General features: G+C 33.8%; 2 protein-coding genes across 6 annotated transcripts; one reads left to right on the top strand and one right to left on the bottom strand.

Moving 5' to 3' along the window:
• The first annotated feature begins 993 nt into the window (after positions 1–993).
• LOC7455900 (nucleobase-ascorbate transporter 2) lies at positions 994–4,938 on the top strand. Its single transcript, XM_024581434.2, has 13 exons — positions 994–1,429; positions 1,538–1,635; positions 1,799–1,975; positions 2,382–2,482; positions 2,596–2,671; positions 2,835–2,894; positions 3,136–3,320; positions 3,407–3,503; positions 3,578–3,723; positions 3,804–3,895; positions 3,981–4,058; positions 4,152–4,312; positions 4,463–4,938. The coding sequence occupies exons 1-13, from the start codon at positions 1,336–1,338 to the stop codon at positions 4,673–4,675; spliced, it is 1,578 nt and encodes a 525-aa protein (XP_024437202.1). The 5' UTR covers positions 994–1,335; the 3' UTR covers positions 4,676–4,938.
• Positions 4,939–6,550: 1,612 nt separating this feature from the next.
• Positions 6,551–13,053, bottom strand: LOC7472295 (O-fucosyltransferase 8). Of its 5 annotated transcripts, none has more exons than XM_024581432.2 (10): positions 12,911–13,053; positions 11,345–11,434; positions 11,158–11,254; positions 10,941–11,011; positions 9,226–9,314; positions 8,790–8,910; positions 8,551–8,694; positions 7,616–7,950; positions 7,279–7,519; positions 6,551–7,163 (listed from the first exon to the last, which is right to left on the bottom strand). In XM_024581432.2, the coding sequence occupies exons 2-10, from the start codon at positions 11,387–11,389 to the stop codon at positions 6,855–6,857; spliced, it is 1,452 nt and encodes a 483-aa protein (XP_024437200.1). In that variant the 5' UTR covers positions 11,390–11,434; positions 12,911–13,053; the 3' UTR covers positions 6,551–6,854. The 5 variants fall into 5 exon arrangements, with proteins under 5 accessions (XP_024437200.1, XP_006377544.1, XP_024437199.1 ...); XM_006377482.3 differs by lacking the exon at positions 12,911–13,053 and adding an exon at positions 12,026–12,805 and having other exon boundaries at positions 6,551–7,182; XM_024581431.2 differs by lacking the exon at positions 12,911–13,053 and adding an exon at positions 12,026–12,779 and having other exon boundaries at positions 8,847–8,910.
• Positions 13,054–17,275: the final 4,222 nt, after the last annotated feature.

Raw genomic sequence — 17,275 nt, forward strand, 5'->3', positions numbered from 1 at the left:
ATTATTGATTGATTTAATTAGATATATGTATAAGTTTTTTTTATTTACATTTAGACTTTTTTTATATAACAAAATGCAACAAAAAATCTTGCATATCTATTTTTTAAAAAACAAAATATATGATTAGTGGTTAAGCATGGGTAAAATAGCTAGTGATTTATAAAAACTGTGTTTTGGATTCAAATAAAATAAATATAGCTATGACTTTACTGTAAAGAAGGGTCCACCCACCAACATGCCATATATAATTCTTAATCTTGGGTTGCTTTTGGTTTGATAAAAGGCATTTGATGGAAAGAAAAAAAAAAGGTTTTGCTTTTAAGTTGATATTATCTGTCTTCAAATAAATCCACTACTAAATACTAAATATTGTAAATAAAGGATTAAAATAGTGATTATAGTAGCGATATTACTCTTCAAAGTGTTTTTCTTTTTAAAATACATTAAAATAATATATTTTATTTTTAAAAATTTATTTTTAACATTAACATATCAAAACAATCCAAAATTATATAAAAATAATTCAAAATTCTTTAAAACTTTTTATTTAAACACAAAAACAAACAAGAAACCAAAAGTTGAAACAAACAACATTTGCTTGCATGTAATTTGACCATAATTAACTGAGAGAAAAATAAATAACAATGTAACTTCTTACCATTTAAAGTATAAAGCAGACAAAGCAACCATATCATAAAAAAAATGGAGTGAGTACAGAAACATTATGGCGTTACACTTCACATGACAAGAAGAGCCTACACTTCTATTTGTTTAAGGTAATAAATCTGCATGCACAAACACTTTCAGAACTTTTCAATTTATTAGGAACAGAGAGGCAGACGGGCAACGGTAATATTCAGTTCGGCACTTCTTAAAGGGCACTTTAGGAAATATGAAAGAGGTTAACGGAAACTATCGGTTTTACCCCCAAAAACAAATGCAAAGCAAAGCATATAAATTATAAAGGCGTAAACCCTGTAGAAAGTAGGAAAGCAAGAAAGGCAAGATCAGTGGGCGGCAAGTGCCATTTTTTCTCTCGATTTTGTACTCTTTCTTACCTTTCTATCTCTCTGTCTCTCTCTCTCTCTCTCTGCCCCTTTTTTGCTTCATCTTGCTTTTTCGTTCTTATTCAGTCAATCAAATTGCATTTCCTTCACTTTGCTTACACTAGCTTGCTGTGCGAAGACTCTTGTGATCACTTGGGAGTCTCTTTCTTTCTCCCTAGCTAATCGTCTGTCTTTCTATCAATTCTTTAATTCATTTAGTAGATACCTTTTTTTGAGTTTTGAGTTTAAGAAGTAAAACAAGAGTGGTTTTGAGGGTTGTAATTAAGCAATGGCAGCTGATCCAAAACCAGAAGAGATAAGTCACCCTCCAATGGACCAACTTCAGGGCTTAGAGTATTGTATTGATTCTAACCCATCTTGGGGTATGTCCATTTCTCTTCTTCTTCTTGTTTTTTTTTTTTTTTTTGAAACGTCAAGTCTTTTTAGTTCGTTTCAGTCCCTTTTTCCTAACTTGGTGTTTATGGAAGCAGGGGAGGCTATAGGTTTGGGTTTTCAGCATTATATTTTGGCTTTAGGAACTGCTGTTATGATCCCTTCATTTCTTGTTCCTTTGATGGGTGGTAATCATGTGAGTCAATTTACACTACCACTTCCTCCTGATTTCTCTATATCCAGTGATAATGCTTTGGCCATATGGCCTGAAAGAAGATGCCAATTCTTTGTACTTCAAGTAGACTAGGCCAGTGAAGGTAAATTCGTATTTGTTTTGGGGCTAATATGATGTGTTTCAGGGTGATAAAGTGAGGGTGGTACAGACTCTACTTTTTGTTGAAGGGATCAACACACTTCTTCAAACACTGTTCGGGACCCGCTTACCGACCGTAATCGGAGGATCTTATGCATTCATGGTCCCCATTATATCAATAATTCATGACCCTTCTTTGATGAGAATTCCTGATGATCATTTGGTTAGTCTAATTTAATTTTCTAGTCTTCTTTTACAGTTCTCAATTTTTTACCTTACAAGTTGAAAGTCCATTGTGAGAACTGAGAAGATCAAGAGGCCCTTGCAATTGGCTTTCTTATCCAAAAGGCTAAAGGCTGTGGACTATGCAAATTTTCCAAATCTAAGTCTATCAAATCAGTGATATAAATTCAAATGTTACTCCTGTAGAAGTGCGAATAAGTGCAATATTTTTTTTTGTTCCTGTAGTAGTTTGGAGGGAAGGAATTCTAACATGATCGATCACTCCAAGTCTATGTGTAACCAAAAGAAGTGTTGGATTGAGATGCTCCAATTACTCCTTGTTTAATGATTTATCATCATTGTAATTATAGCAAAAACTAATGGACATAAATTCTGTATTTGTCTAGAGATTTCTTAGCACAATGAGAGCAGTCCAAGGTGCTCTAATAGTATCATCAAGCATACAAATAATTCTGGGGTACAGTCAGTTATGGGCCATTTGTTCCAGGTACTACTGCTTTATGAAAAGGGAATCCCAGACTCATAATCATGGAAACAAGCTTTAGCATTACGTGTTTTTTATTTTTTATTTTTATTTATTGGTCTTATTTTTCCTTTCAGATTCTTCAGTCCACTTGGAATGGTTCCAGTCATTGCATTAGTAGGTTTTGGCCTGTTTGATAGAGGCTTCCCCGTGGTACAGTCACTACTTAAATTGCAATGACATTATTTTTTCTTCAGCAGCGGATTTTGTGCATTTTTTCCTGGAGTAATTCTTAGTTGCTTTCTACATTATGAACATCAGGAGTATCTTTCTGACTGTTATGCAATTCGTTTGTTCCTTTGTGAATCCATTTCAGGCTGGACAGTGTGTAGAAATTGGCTTTCCCATGCTTATCCTATTCGTCATCTGCTCCCAGGTGTTACAGCTAATCCTAATGTCAAAAACTTTTGTTATAGTTTGAACCTGTTGGCTTCACAGACCAATACACATCACATGGTATAAAGAGACTAAAATCAATCACTCTTGGTGCTGTATATGCAAACTTATGGTATAAAGACACAATAATTAGTACATAGCTCAGGAACCAACCTTCTTGTTCAGCGACTTGGAAAAAAAACACTAAATGTTTTTTGTTTTATTTTGCTGCGCTGGTGCAGTACTTGAAAAATTTTCAGACAAAACAAGTGCCGATACTGGAGCGGTTTGCTCTCCTTTTATCGATCACAGTGATATGGGCATATGCTCACCTCCTGACAGCCAGTGGTGCGTACAAACATCGTCCAGAAATTACCCAAAAAAACTGTCGAACTGATCAAGCGTACCTCATTTCTTCTGCTCCATGGTTGGTAACTGTGCTCTTTTCTTTGGATACATGTCAATTTGAAAATGTGATTCAAAACAATTTTAATACGAGAACAAACTATTCAGGATAAAGATCCCATATCCTCTTCAATGGGGTGCTCCCACCTTTGATGCCGGCCATTGTTTCGGAATGATGGCTGCTGTTTTTGTCTCACTGATTGAGGTAAGGGCACAAACTAGTTCGTCAATCTTATTCTATTTAGTTGGAGAAAGCAAGACTAATGCCTTCTCTAACAGTCAACTGGAGCATACAAAGCTGCATCACGTCTAGCAAGCGCCACCCCACCTCCAGCTCATGTTCTTAGCCGTGGTATTGGCTGGCAGGGCATTGGGATCCTATTGGATGGATTATTTGGAACAATGACAGGCTCAACGGTCTCTGTGTAAGTAGCATAGTTTCATCATCACTCTCTTAAAGTTCTCACTTCTATGCAACTGGACTAATGCATGACAAAAACAACAGAGAAAACATTGGGCTGCTTGGAAGCACTCGTGTTGGAAGCCGCAGGGTTATTCAAATCTCAGCTGGTTTTATGATATTCTTCTCTATATTAGGTAAGAAATACAGCCAAGTATGAAGTATATGCGCTTATTTGTTAAAAAACAACCCTGTCTGATAATCTTTTCCACCTTCTGGCAGGAAAATTTGGAGCTTTATTTGCGTCAATACCCTTCCCTATATTTGCTGCTGTCTACTGTGTGTTGTTTGGTCTTGTTGGTGAGTAAATGGGGCTTCTCATTTGTTACCATTGTCATTTTATCAAGTTCTCATGATTTGTATCTTATTGTTACAATACTGCTCTCCTTGTAGCTTCCGTGGGGCTGTCATTTTTGCAATTCACAAACATGAACTCAATGAGAAACCTTTTCATCACTGGCGTTGCCTTCTTTCTCGGCTTGTCTGTCCCTGAATACTTCAGAGAATATACCACCAAGGCCTATCATGGTCCTGCTCATACTAGAGCTGGATGGGTAAGTTCTATTATCCAGAATGAAAACAACTTCTTAGACCTCGTAATATTCCATGACAAGTTAAAGCAGATGAATGCTAGTTCTTATAGCGTTCAGCCAACAGTTACAGGGCAATCAACAACTTACCATGAGTTCTACTTTGATGTGCAGTTCAACGATTACCTCAACACTATCTTCTTCTCATCCCCAACTGTTGCACTGATAGTCGCTGTCTTCTTAGACAACACACTTGATTACAAGGAAAGTGCCAGAGATAGAGGAATGCCATGGTGGGTTAAGTTTCGGACATTTAAAGGAGACAGCAGGAATGAGGAATTCTACACCCTTCCTTTCAACCTTGATCGTTTCTTCCCTCCATCTTGAGCTAACTTCAATTCCAAAGAACGATGTTAGAGGAAAAACATCATTTCCAGTTCAAGGGGGGACCGGGGATTACAACAACTATAGCGAAGAAGAGTGAAACAAATGATCCATATGGTTTTGCTGGCAGAGAATGACTCCTCTGCTTTCTCTTCTCTCGTTTTCATTTATTTTATGTGTATGACTTGGGTAGGTCAGGTTTATTACAGTAAAACTAATTCATTGTCCCTTGCATTCATCAGTTCAATTCATTATTTTATGATCCATATAGTGTGCTTTGAGAGAAAGGAATAATCACTTACCCTAATGAATCCAACATTCAACCAAATTTCGTTTGGAAAGGATTCCTCTGATGCTACCTCTTATCAGTTGCTAGAAAACCTAAGCTAGTGTTTGGTAGGCTGGGCAATGATAAATAGAGTATAATAATGTTTTTAACGAGGTTGTTTGATATATCTTTGGACAGTACAAAAATTAATTTTTATTTTATTTAAAGTTGTTATGGTGAAGAAATTTTAGTACTAAAAAGAGTATGACAAGTTTGTCTAATACTTTATACAAGAGTTAATCTAGTTAATTTATATCAACGTAAGGATAAAAGTTATTATTATTATAGTTTTAAAATCTGACTTGAGATCGATCTAAGTCCAAGCCCGGGTTATGGATAGGGTTAACTATTGACTCAAGTCAACATAAAAATAAAAATGATTATTATCATAGTTTTAAAACTTGACTTATCAGAGGTTGACCTGAGGCTAGATTCGGGTCACAAGTTGGGTTGATTATTGACCCAGATTAACCTTAGAATAAAAATAGTTATTATCATAGTTTTAAAACCCGACCCGGGGGTCGACTTAGAGTTAAGCCTGATCCACCAAGATCGGGTCACGGGTCGGGTTGACTATTGACTCAATATAGGGATAAAAATAATTATTATCATAGTTTTAAAGCTTGATTCGGGGGTTGACCCGAGGTTAATCCCAAGTCATGGGTGAGGATGATCATTTACTCAGGTTAACCTTATGATAAAAATGATTATTATCATAATTTTAAAACTTGACTCAGGGGTCGACTTGAGGCTAGCTAGGCTTTATCAACCAGGTCCAAGTCATGATTCAGGTTGACTATTGACTTGGGTTAATATAAAGATAGAAATTATTATTATCATAATTTTATAATCTAAGTAAGGGGTTGATCCAGAGCAAGGCCCAAGTAATAGTCAAGATGGTCAACCTGGGTGAACCCAAAATAATATAAAAATAAAAATGGTTATCATAGTTTCAAACTTAACTCGAGGGTCAACTCTAGATAAAGCTCGAGTCATGAGTTAGGAGAGTCAACCTGGGTTGATCCAAATTAAAAAATAATAATTAAAGCAATCTCATTTTAACATATATATATATATATATATATATATATATATATATATATATATATATATAAAAGTCAATTGATTTTTTACCTTTATTTTATCTTTATTTGACTGGATCATAGATTGACCTGAAATTTTGACTAGGTCATGTTAGGTCAGATTAATCTTTTTTTTTTTTTTCTAAAACTCAGACCAATTCAGATCTCGTTTCAACCGAGTCTCATCTAATATCTATCAAATATAAAATAAAATAAATTATCCAATCCAACCCAAAACACGCAAAACACATAACAAGACCTAACAACTTACTAAGGGATTTGCTATTGTGTAGTTGCTGGAATTTCATTTGTAACCACTTTACGTTGATTGGTTTTTCACAGCAGTATTGCGCTCACGAGGAACAGGGGAGGGAGGGGTGGAGCAGCTGCTGCAAGTTGTGCTGTTTCAGAAATGACATAGAAACCTTTCAATTCAAATAGCAAAAAGAAAAGACAAGACCCCTATCATAATATTAATATCAGGAATGCATATTATTGGATTGAACGTGTGTATTGTTATATACAAATGGAAAGAATCAAAGGAATTAGAGCCAAAGGGAAGAAAATTTACAACTACAATTGTATAAAGATTTGAACAAATGAATAATGATACAGCAGCCTATCAGCATTGTCATTTTCATTCCTGATGACATGATCAACAATTGAGGAGCCACGCCTTGATTGGGATGCCTACAGGGAATGCTTTTCTGGGCATATGCAAATCAGTTTCAAAACAACAGAGCGTTGAAAAATTCTTGCACCTGGGAACATGCTACTGGGTTTTACACATGCACTCTGGACACCTCGGTTGTCTATAAATACTTCGACCAAAACCCCGTATCAAAACACTCTGACCTTCCTCGATCATCTTTCTTGCTCTATCTTCAAAACTATTCCAACCTATGGTGCTATTCTCTGACAAAATTGCTGCTAGCCTTTTCTTGTTAGGCCGCAGGGTAGGGGCATGGCCACCACCATAGTAAGTGCGGAATCCAGATACTAGGGATGAGAGTTGGCTCCCAGAATCAGTCATGGCAAAGACATCTGCAGTTGCACAGGCGATAAAATCCAATGCTGCTAGCTGCAACCAAAGCAGTTCTCTAAAATTTCAATGAATAAATAGTTCCAAAACACTTATCACGCAGAAATTTGCTAAGTATTTTCAAGTTGAACATGCCCGAAGAATAGTTGGATACCTGTGAAGAGAAATTCCGAAAAGGTGCAAGCTCACTAGGTGTCAGGAGAGTTTCCTTTGTGACTAAGTTGGGATAGAGGCTCGTAAATGAATGCATCCTAGATTCCCCCCCATATATACGAGAACTAGCAAGATAAATGTAAGTTCCACGTTTGAATCCAAGACCAGCAAGTACAAGTGCGGCCTCTTCAGGTGTTAATGGACATCTCCCTAAGTTTCTCAACTCTGATGAAGAGATGGGCCTGCAAACATAAGTGATATGAAAGAGATGGATTCCAGATTAAGATTATCTATTTAGAGGGAGTATGTATGAGTTAAAAAGCTGAAGAAATTCGCACTTGGAATGTTTCAAGCGTTCAATGAGCAGAGGGAAATGACTTTCTCTGTAGGCTTGGAGTTCCCTTTTCTCCTTCTCCCCTCCTCCAAAATCACACAAGGAGTAGGCAATCATATCCACTTCAAACCTCAAGTGTAAAGCAAGATATTTGGATGGACCTCTTTCTGAATCATGTTTTTTTGAGGGACTGCCAGGCAGAAACTCTCCAACAAGTTGTTTATCCAACATCCTCTGTGCAGTATCATACTTCCTTATCCTTCTGATCAACAGTGAACCAGCTTCTTGGATTTTTGGCACAAACTTCAATGCATGGAAGTTACATTTGCACCTTAATTTCTGGAGAATATTTCAATTATCACAAAGGCAATATAATAAACTATAAATGATGCTGCTTTCATATAATGCAATAATGAAACTATAAATAATGCTACTTTCATATAAACTAAATTACGTTTGCTTTCATATAAATGAACACTTTCGTAGTAAGTGACTATGCGAGTAACCATCTGTCATATTCTTTGAATGATTGCAGAATTTGTCTCTGAACTCCAGTGTCATTTTCATTCGTGATGTGTGTGCCATAAAATGCCTCATGCCTCCTTCAGTTGTTGATGTAATCTATTTTTGACTGTTATAGATAGGTTACAACCATGCAACATGCTTCAGAAAAAAAGACCAGCTATATCTTGTTAATTCAGTATTAGTTGGATACATCGTAGAGAAATCACTATTTGCATTGCATTGTTATTTTCTGGTTTCCGGGTGCGAAGGTCAATGGTCACACTTGTGAAAAAACCTTGCCTAGAAGGTGAAGCGGTATCTCGGAATACTTAAAACACATCAAAGACATTGTGAGGAGATTCTTGTTAACATTGAGCTCTTTATGTCTAATATCTCTCTCCTGTAATATTTGAATCTTTATGTAATGTCCTTTACCTGAAGTCTAGAAGGTAATGGATCAAATCCAAGCCGATTTCCGAATCCAAGAAGGTGGACAACTCCATTCTGCAGCAGGAGAGGAAGTACCTTTGTAAGGTAATCAATGGGCTTTGCCTCCTTCACAATGTCCGCATCAGTTATCTAACAAAAGCAAGATAAAAAAGAGATATAAGGTAATGCTCAGAAATAGCCGCTGCCTTCATAGTAAGCATGTAGAAACCAAGACGATCACACACTAGGCTACCGATTGCTTCAATATCTAGCGACTTCAAATGAGAAGGAAGATCCTTTACGAGATTCACTTCATCCTTCATGACATTCACAAAATACTCCTCTTGATAGATATCACCGAATTGGCTGCATTTCCATAAAGTGAAAGAGGTGAGATTTTTGCAGACAATAATGAATTGCCATGTTCAGCTCCTGAAGAAGATAGGGATATAGATGTTTTAAGTATCATTGAACAACAACTTAGCTTCCCTTTAAAAATAATATAAGCTAGCTTTTTATGAAAGAAAAGGTAGTTCATGAAGCAAACTGCATTTCAAACACAGAATAGACTAACAATCATCTTGTGAACGGATTATATGAACAGTGACCACATTCAGATATAACATGGAAAGAAGTCAGTAATACAAATTAGATGAAGCAATTTGTATGATAATATCAGACCTCGGATCTTTCCATACATTGCTGTAAAGAAATCTGGGAAGAACTAGGGTTGCATTAAGTAAAGATGCCAAGGCAACGGCATTGCATATCTGCGAGGAGTAACAATAGTGTCACTGAAATATGTAATGGCAATTCTGATAGCAAGGACTGACTTTAAAAGCTACACGAAGCACAAATCAGAAAGATAATAACTATATTAAGCTAAGTTTATCAAGATTCAAATATTAAAAATTCCTTCTAAAAAACTTCAATGCAGTGCTACAACTTGTACTCAATTTAGAAAAAAGGCTATATGCATTGTCCAGATTTTGAAAACTAATTTACAAGGATTAAGAACAACAACTATGTAAGATTTAAAAAATCATCTTAATAATAGCTCATTACAGACAATTTGTTATGGTATTTCCTCTTCATGGATGACTAAAACACTAGATATGATTCATCAGTTCCCTCTTAACTACTGGAGAATTTGAAGGTAAATCCGACATCGTATGATACCCATACACACATAAGTTCCACATCATTTCAAAGGCATGCTTTAGGTTCTTCCATGAACACTTTCCAACCTTTAGATATCTACAAGTTCCGCTTTCTAATATGTGAAAGTCCAAGAGAAAAAAAGTCAAATCCCCTGATGGAACTTATAACTCATTTTCCGAGTACTAAAATCCAAGACCTATCCATGGTGTTGCCATTTACAGTACCTTTTATATGTTTCAAAAATGGAGACACAAGAGAAAAAAAAGCGAGCTATTTTATCCTCATAAATCATATTCATTGAACCAAACTTCACGTGGATTTAGACTTGATGTGAGCTATCACCAAAATGAGATTTTTCACTGGATAAGTAAGGAATCCATTATCTGAACCTAACTTCATGTGGATATACCTCTAATGTGAGCTAGTCACCCAAAGATGAGATTTCCTATCCAATGAGGTATAATTTTTTAGAAAAAAAATTGCCACAAGAAAAGGTTGCAACCAAGTACGAGGAATATGCAAGAGACTATCTTCATCTTTGCTTGCGCTGGAGAAAACATCTGCTAACTTTATAAAATTTACTACGCTTTCCTGTATTCTCATTGATTCTAAGACCATACCTACAAAGATACAAAAATATACGAATAATTTTTATTTTCCTTTCCTATTTTTTCCCTAGAAGTCATTCTCCCCAGTATGGATTCAAATTTTTTCAGGGAAATTGCGAATTAACTCTGTAGCAGTGGCTAAAACATGGCACGTTGTGGCGAGAATCTAACAACTGCAATTATGTTTATTTGCCTTACAAATCTAATCAAACTATTTCAGCATATATTTGCCTATTGATATCTGATTTTGTTCATTGTTTTTCTCTGTCTGCTTCACCAATCTGTCATACGAAGACAATAATGAATTGTAGATCGTGTGATGTTTACATGAAAATACAACTCCAGGATCAGAGAAGCTCAGTACAAACCTTATTGGTCATTTTATCATGAAGAATGTAAGCAGGGAGTACTTCAAAAGCAAATACATAATGCTAAATGATTAAGAATCCTGCCATAAATAACTGTAATCTATGCAGGACTCTACAGTACAGTGAGATAAAAATCATCATGGACATAGATCTTAAGTCTGAAAACAAATTGATGCATCAACCAATGAAATAAGACACTTCACAAAGTAAATTATGCAAACAACATGAACCTAGGTGTGTGAAAGGTTTAGACACTTACAGCTACTCTTTGTTGATTGAGACCACCATTTGCACTGACCATTATGTATCCATTGCTTTTGTCAGGTTGCCCTGTCTCCACAAATTATACTTAATTAAGGTACTTCTGGTCATTTAATTTCCCAGATTTTATACTGTCAGTCTGTCACCCTCTGTCATCATACACCAAACATTACTTTCACACACACATGAACACAAAAAAGAAAAGATTTTAATACCTGATTTCTCTGATTCTTTTCTATCTGCACATGGTTTCCATAAAGATGCCTTCCATGGTTCCTCCCAGAAATTTGAGGGCTCTTGCTTTAACTCTTTCTAAAGCAGAGGACGTTTCAGGTTTATGATATTATATTTCAAAAACTCATCTAACATGAATTTGTTGAATATAAAAATTTGGAAGCAAACCTCTGATAGGGCACTGTAAGCCAAGTTTTGGAGACGACTATACATCTGGACTGGTGGTTCTTCTTCATTGGCATAGGCAGTTCTACCTCCCTTTACATTCAAGAATTACCAATTAATTAGCATCATTTAGGTAACTGTCTCAAACACTTCACCTCTTAACTTACGGAAATTTTCATGTTGGGAGCTAGAAAAGAAAATTTGTGCCGGATCGTATGCGATACATGCAGAGAACTAACTAAAAATACATGAATCTTTCAGATTTAATGATAGACAACGAGATTTTTTCCTTCTAAGGAATGTCCAAAAAGAAAAAGGAAAAATAAAAGGTTCATGGTCCATTATGTGATGGAAGAAGCCATGGCCATGGGTGCACTTATATAAACATGAAAAAAAAAATTCTTTGCATGACTTGAACATTAGCACTAGTCCCAGGCTCCCAGCTATGTTAGCTGATAGCAGAATTGGAATGTCAATGCAATGAATTGTATGCTGTAAACTTTGAATGATCATGAGTAGAGTTGTATAGACCACGTTAAGTGAAGTAATTAGTTAATTAGTGCTGTAAATGATGAAAACAACTCGTAAGAACAGATTTCCAACACCGTCCTGGTTCAAATCCTTAAGTTACTTGAAAATGCAATGTGTTAGTCACCTCAGTGCTATAAGAACACAGCATCATACCTTAAGATCACTTGATGTCCTTGAGGGTGAACTATTTTGAAGATTTATCGAATCAAAAAGTGACACCATGAAAGAATCAAGCAGAAAAAGAGACCCCATCAATGCAAACATAAAAACAATTGACTTAACATGCTTACGGAACCACAAATGCCTTTTCCCAACATAAACTGCCTTGCAAGAACCAAGCTTTCCATACTCATGTTTCAAATCATGAAGCAAGGCAACTTTTGTTTTCCAATTATTGTCCCCTCCTGACAATCTCCTCCCAAGGATAGGATCACTACCAGGCAAGCATTCTGAGCTTCTTGTGTGATAATCTTTCACATTCACCACGTCGGGACGTGGACTTCTCGGGGATCCTTGCTTCCCCATTATAGCATCACCTCTCTCAAATCTCAATAAAGCTTAACTAGTTAGAGTAATAACAAGATGCCACCACAATCTCTAACACGCACAGCACGACTAAGAAATCTAATTTTCTTGATAATTGACCAATTAATAGAAAATCACTTCTCAAGCAACCATTACAAGAAACCTGAGCAACCTACGTTCACATCAAAATCAATGTTGAAAAGTATAAAATTCTATTTTCAAGAAACTGCAAAATATAAATTGCTTTCAAGACGACAACTACAAGAAACCCTCTCTACGCCTGCATCCGTCTATCTCTTAACAATGACCCACCAACGCATTAGATGAAATAAACAAAGTTCAAGTTCGGTGACGCATTGAAATCGTGAATTAGAAAATTTGTGATCGATGAAACAAGAACATCCAAAAATAAATTAAAAGCGAAGCCAAGAGTTGGTGACAGTGGTTGTATGTATCCATGGATGAGTGAGATATAAGAGCTGAAAACTCAGCAACACTTTCCAAACTAATTACCTTGTAAACGAAGATTCATATCTGCAACAGCTACTTGCCACCAAACCCAACTACAGCAGCAGCAGCACATTCTCTTGGAGCTTTTTCCTGTCTTTGTGCAGATACAAAGAAGAAGAAGAAGAAGAGATAGAATCATATGTGGAGGTGCAAAATGAAAGTTGCAAGCTTTGGTCAATTTGGCGGATGCTATATCAAATTCATAACTAACGGTAGAGGAAACCGTCGGGAAAAACTGTTTATAATTAAAATTATAACTAACTTTTAAAAAAATATTGACTCTACTGTAAGAAAAATCTGATTCTACGTTAACTTGATAAATACTTTAATTGTTAAGTTAATTTATATTATCTCACTTTTATAAAATTGTGAAGTGTACTACCAGATTTTTTAAACTCGGCTCGGTGGTCGACCAGGGTCACTGGATTTTTGATCGGGTCGCCCGGGTCGCCCGGGTCAATTCTGATTTTTTTGAAAAAATCAAAACGGCATCGTTTTAGTAAAAACAAAAGTCAACGAGTTGCAACCGAGTTTTTGACCGGGTTTTGCCGGGGGCAGCTGGGTCAACCCGCCGGGTCACCCCGGGTTTTGATTTCCTCTATTTTTTTTAAACCCGGCCCGATTCTAGTCTCGGATCGACTGAATCCCAGGTGAACTTACCAAGCCAAACCAGATTTCAAAACTATGGTACCACAAGAGTATAATTTTATTTATTTATTTTCATGCCATAAATCAATTGGGTTAATTGTTTTTGCAAAGAGAAATGTAAAACAAAAAAAAAAACGAATAAAGATTTTCTATCTGTCTTTTCAGTGTTCGAAAATACTCAATAAATTTTTAGGGTAATGAATATTAAATTAACATAGACAACTAATTTAATAGCCTAATAAAACTTGATCATTTGCATTCAAGGTACTATTATAATAATCAATGATTAAGAATATTTTGTAAATCACAAATGCTATATTGATTAATGTTTAATTTCTGGATCTTCAATATTATGATCTATTTTAAATTATCACATGTAAAATTAATTTCAAACTATGCACATGGGGTTGATAAATAATTAATAAATAAGAAAGTATTGTTCATTTTAAATCATATGTAACAAGGAAGTTTTTTTTTTTAAAAAAAATTAACTTTAAATGTATATTTAATTTAGAGTTTTTATTATCATTAATATTTTGAAACTATGCATTATACATTGATAAATTTATCATGGGAATGAAATATTTTTCTTTCTTTCCTTTTGAGAATAGAAAATTCAATTATTATTATTATATATAAAAAAAACATCTATGTAGCACTAACAATTTATATGCAAACTCATACTTTGCAAATATATATATTAGACTGACGAGTAAAGATATTTAATTTATCATCATAAAAGCTTGCAAAACAAAAGATATCCCATAAAATGTCAGAATTTATACATGTTTAAAACTATAAGTATAACTAAAAACAAACATGCTTTCAACACAAAAATAATAATAGAATTATAGCATGCATACTATATATATATATATATATATATATATATATATATATAAACTTGCCAAGATCAAAGTTCTAGTATGCATATTAATAACAATAAAGAAAAAAAACAATCTTTAAATTAAAATAAAAGGTGTACCTACTTGTTAAAATACTTTAAAGTGATAAATATTTTGTTATTGTTAATGATGAATCCTTTATTTTTAAGACTTTATTGCTTCTCACTTGTACAACTAGGATAATTGTAATATGTCTCTCAAGATTTTAACATTATCATTTTGGTTTAGATCATGCGCTTTTAAACAAAGTTTTTGAACCAGATATTATGTAACTCAAATATATCTCAACAAAATGAATCTAAATTCTAGATTTTGAAGAAAAATTAAAGAATAAAAAAAATTAAAACACTAAAAATGAGGTGAGAAAAAACGTGGAAAAATCTAAAAAAAAAAATACAAGTTTAAAATTATTCATTCACTCTTCTTTTTTATAATGAATTTTGGAAAGTAAAAAGTTGAAGGATTAATTCTTACTATTATCAATAATTGATTAGCCATCATAAATCAAGAATTAAATCTAAAAAAATCAAGAGTTCTCTAAATGAAAAAGCTAAGGGTTCTTTGAGATTAATTTTTTATTTACCCTTAATTTGTTTAATTAAAACAAATTTCTAACACTATACAATTGAGATAATTACCAAAATATTTATATTACTATTAAAAATGCCATAAAATCATAATTTAAAAAATAACCTTTTGTCCAATAAATCTTAAAATCATTTATTGGTTTTCAATAAAATAATATAATGGGATTCTTATCAAGGAAAAAGAAATAATTGAAGTACTATATATTTTAAAACAACATACTTAATTTCTCACATAAAACAAACACATTACACATGCATTATCATCATTGTATTAAAATCATCTTGTAAGAAGGAATAAGGTGAGTTTCATTTTATTTATTTTTCAAAAATGATATTTTTAAAATGAAGGTGTTGTTTGGTAGTAAATCTTAACTGTTTTTGTAAAAAATAAAATTTTGAAATTCAATACTCAAAGTGACAAAACCATTGAACATCCATTGAAACCTTCTTACAGAAAACAAACACAGTGCACATGTACTATTATTGTATAAAAATTATCTCGTGTAAAAACGAATAAAATGAGGTTTATATTCTTTTTTTTTCTTTTGTTTGGATAATTCGAAAACAATATTCTAAAGTTTTTCTTTGTAAGCTAGACAAAGGTTGTATTAGAGAAACCACTCATCCTACTAAAAAATTTCGACAATGACATAAGAAGGGGTTTTATTTTTAATTTTATTATTTAATATTAAGTTTATATATTTTTATTTTTATTTTTATTTTTATTTAATATTATTTTTTTAATATTTGATTAATTTTAAATTTCTCTTATAATTTGTTTTAGTTTATTATCTATAAAATTATTATAGTTTCAAAAAAAATTCATAATATTTTATTTATAATCAATTTTATGATTGTTTATTTTTGCTATAATATAATTAAATAAAAAATAGTTCTAAAAAATAAAATTATTAAACTTAATAAAGTCCACGACTTGAGTTACGAGTTTAACATGTTAAGTTGTAAAGCTCGGATACGTCTAATATATCATTGTCTTAATATTATAAAAAAATATATTATCTTGATTTTTTTTAAATCAAATTATATTTTTTATCGATTGTTTAAGTTGTTTTTAAATATGTAAAATCGACTAAGTTACATTAAAATAATATAGTTTAATTTTAAATCTAGGTTAGGTATGAAAACATGTCAAAAAAATTTAAAATTTACTCATTAGACCAAATTTAATAACAAATCAAATAATTTCCTATGGTATAAAAAAATTTTATGTTCAATTTATTTTCTTAATCCATTCATAGCTTAGCGCAGTCCGATAAATGAGTAAAGACGCAAGAAGAGGAGTACAAACCAATATCATATAGCTTAACGGATGCAGAGAGATTGAAAATGACTTCTTCTTTCAAGACCAGAAAAAGATAACAATCTTTACTTATTCTCAACACCACTTGTGACCATGACTTCTACAAAAGAAGCAAAAAATAAGGAGTATGAAAATGCTTGAGCGCCATGATATGGACAAGAATACAGAGCTGGTGCATTTTAAAAGTAACATCAGAAAGTAGATTCAACTCATCTGCAGGGGTGGCTGCGCCGTTGGAAGCTTCTTTGTCTTGGCCGAGCAGTGCAGAGGAAGATGCGTGTATGTTCTCTTTCCAGTCTCTTGCCAGTTAGCTTGGCAATTACGAGCTGATATCTTGGACATTGAAACAATGAGAAATAATAAATCTTACAACCAGAAATTACTTCAACAAAACCTTATTTGTTTTGCTTGAGAGCCAGTTCCTGATCATCAACCGGAGAGCCAGTTGGTTTCCTGATCATCAACAGGTCGATTGATAGGGCAGAACAATCATCAATGTGTATATATCATCTAGATGATATGCTGCAAAACATGGTCGAGCTTATGCTTCAACAAGCTTGTCCTTGACATGGAAGAGCGAATCGAGCACACTGTCAACTTGATGTTAGGGATAGTGCTGCAGTCAGCAGCCCCTCAAGATGCTCTCTATAAACTTGTCCTTGATCTTCTTCATTCTTTGAAGGGCATCTTGAATGTTGATCGTCATGTCAGGTGAGTCTTCACAGCAGTCGTGGGCCAACCTCATGACAGAGGATATACATTGTTCTTTGGATTCAATATTTCTAGGTTCTGTGTTTATCAAATTGGAATTTCTGAGGCAGGGTGCGTAACAAAAATCCTAGCGTATGAAGAAGTCTAGAAGTGTCAAATAAACTTTTTAATTAAATACATGGCTTAATTTTTTATC

This window comes from Populus trichocarpa, chromosome 11 (assembly GCF_000002775.5).
Source record: "Populus trichocarpa isolate Nisqually-1 chromosome 11, P.trichocarpa_v4.1, whole genome shotgun sequence".
NCBI lineage: Eukaryota > Viridiplantae > Streptophyta > Magnoliopsida > Malpighiales > Salicaceae > Populus > Populus trichocarpa.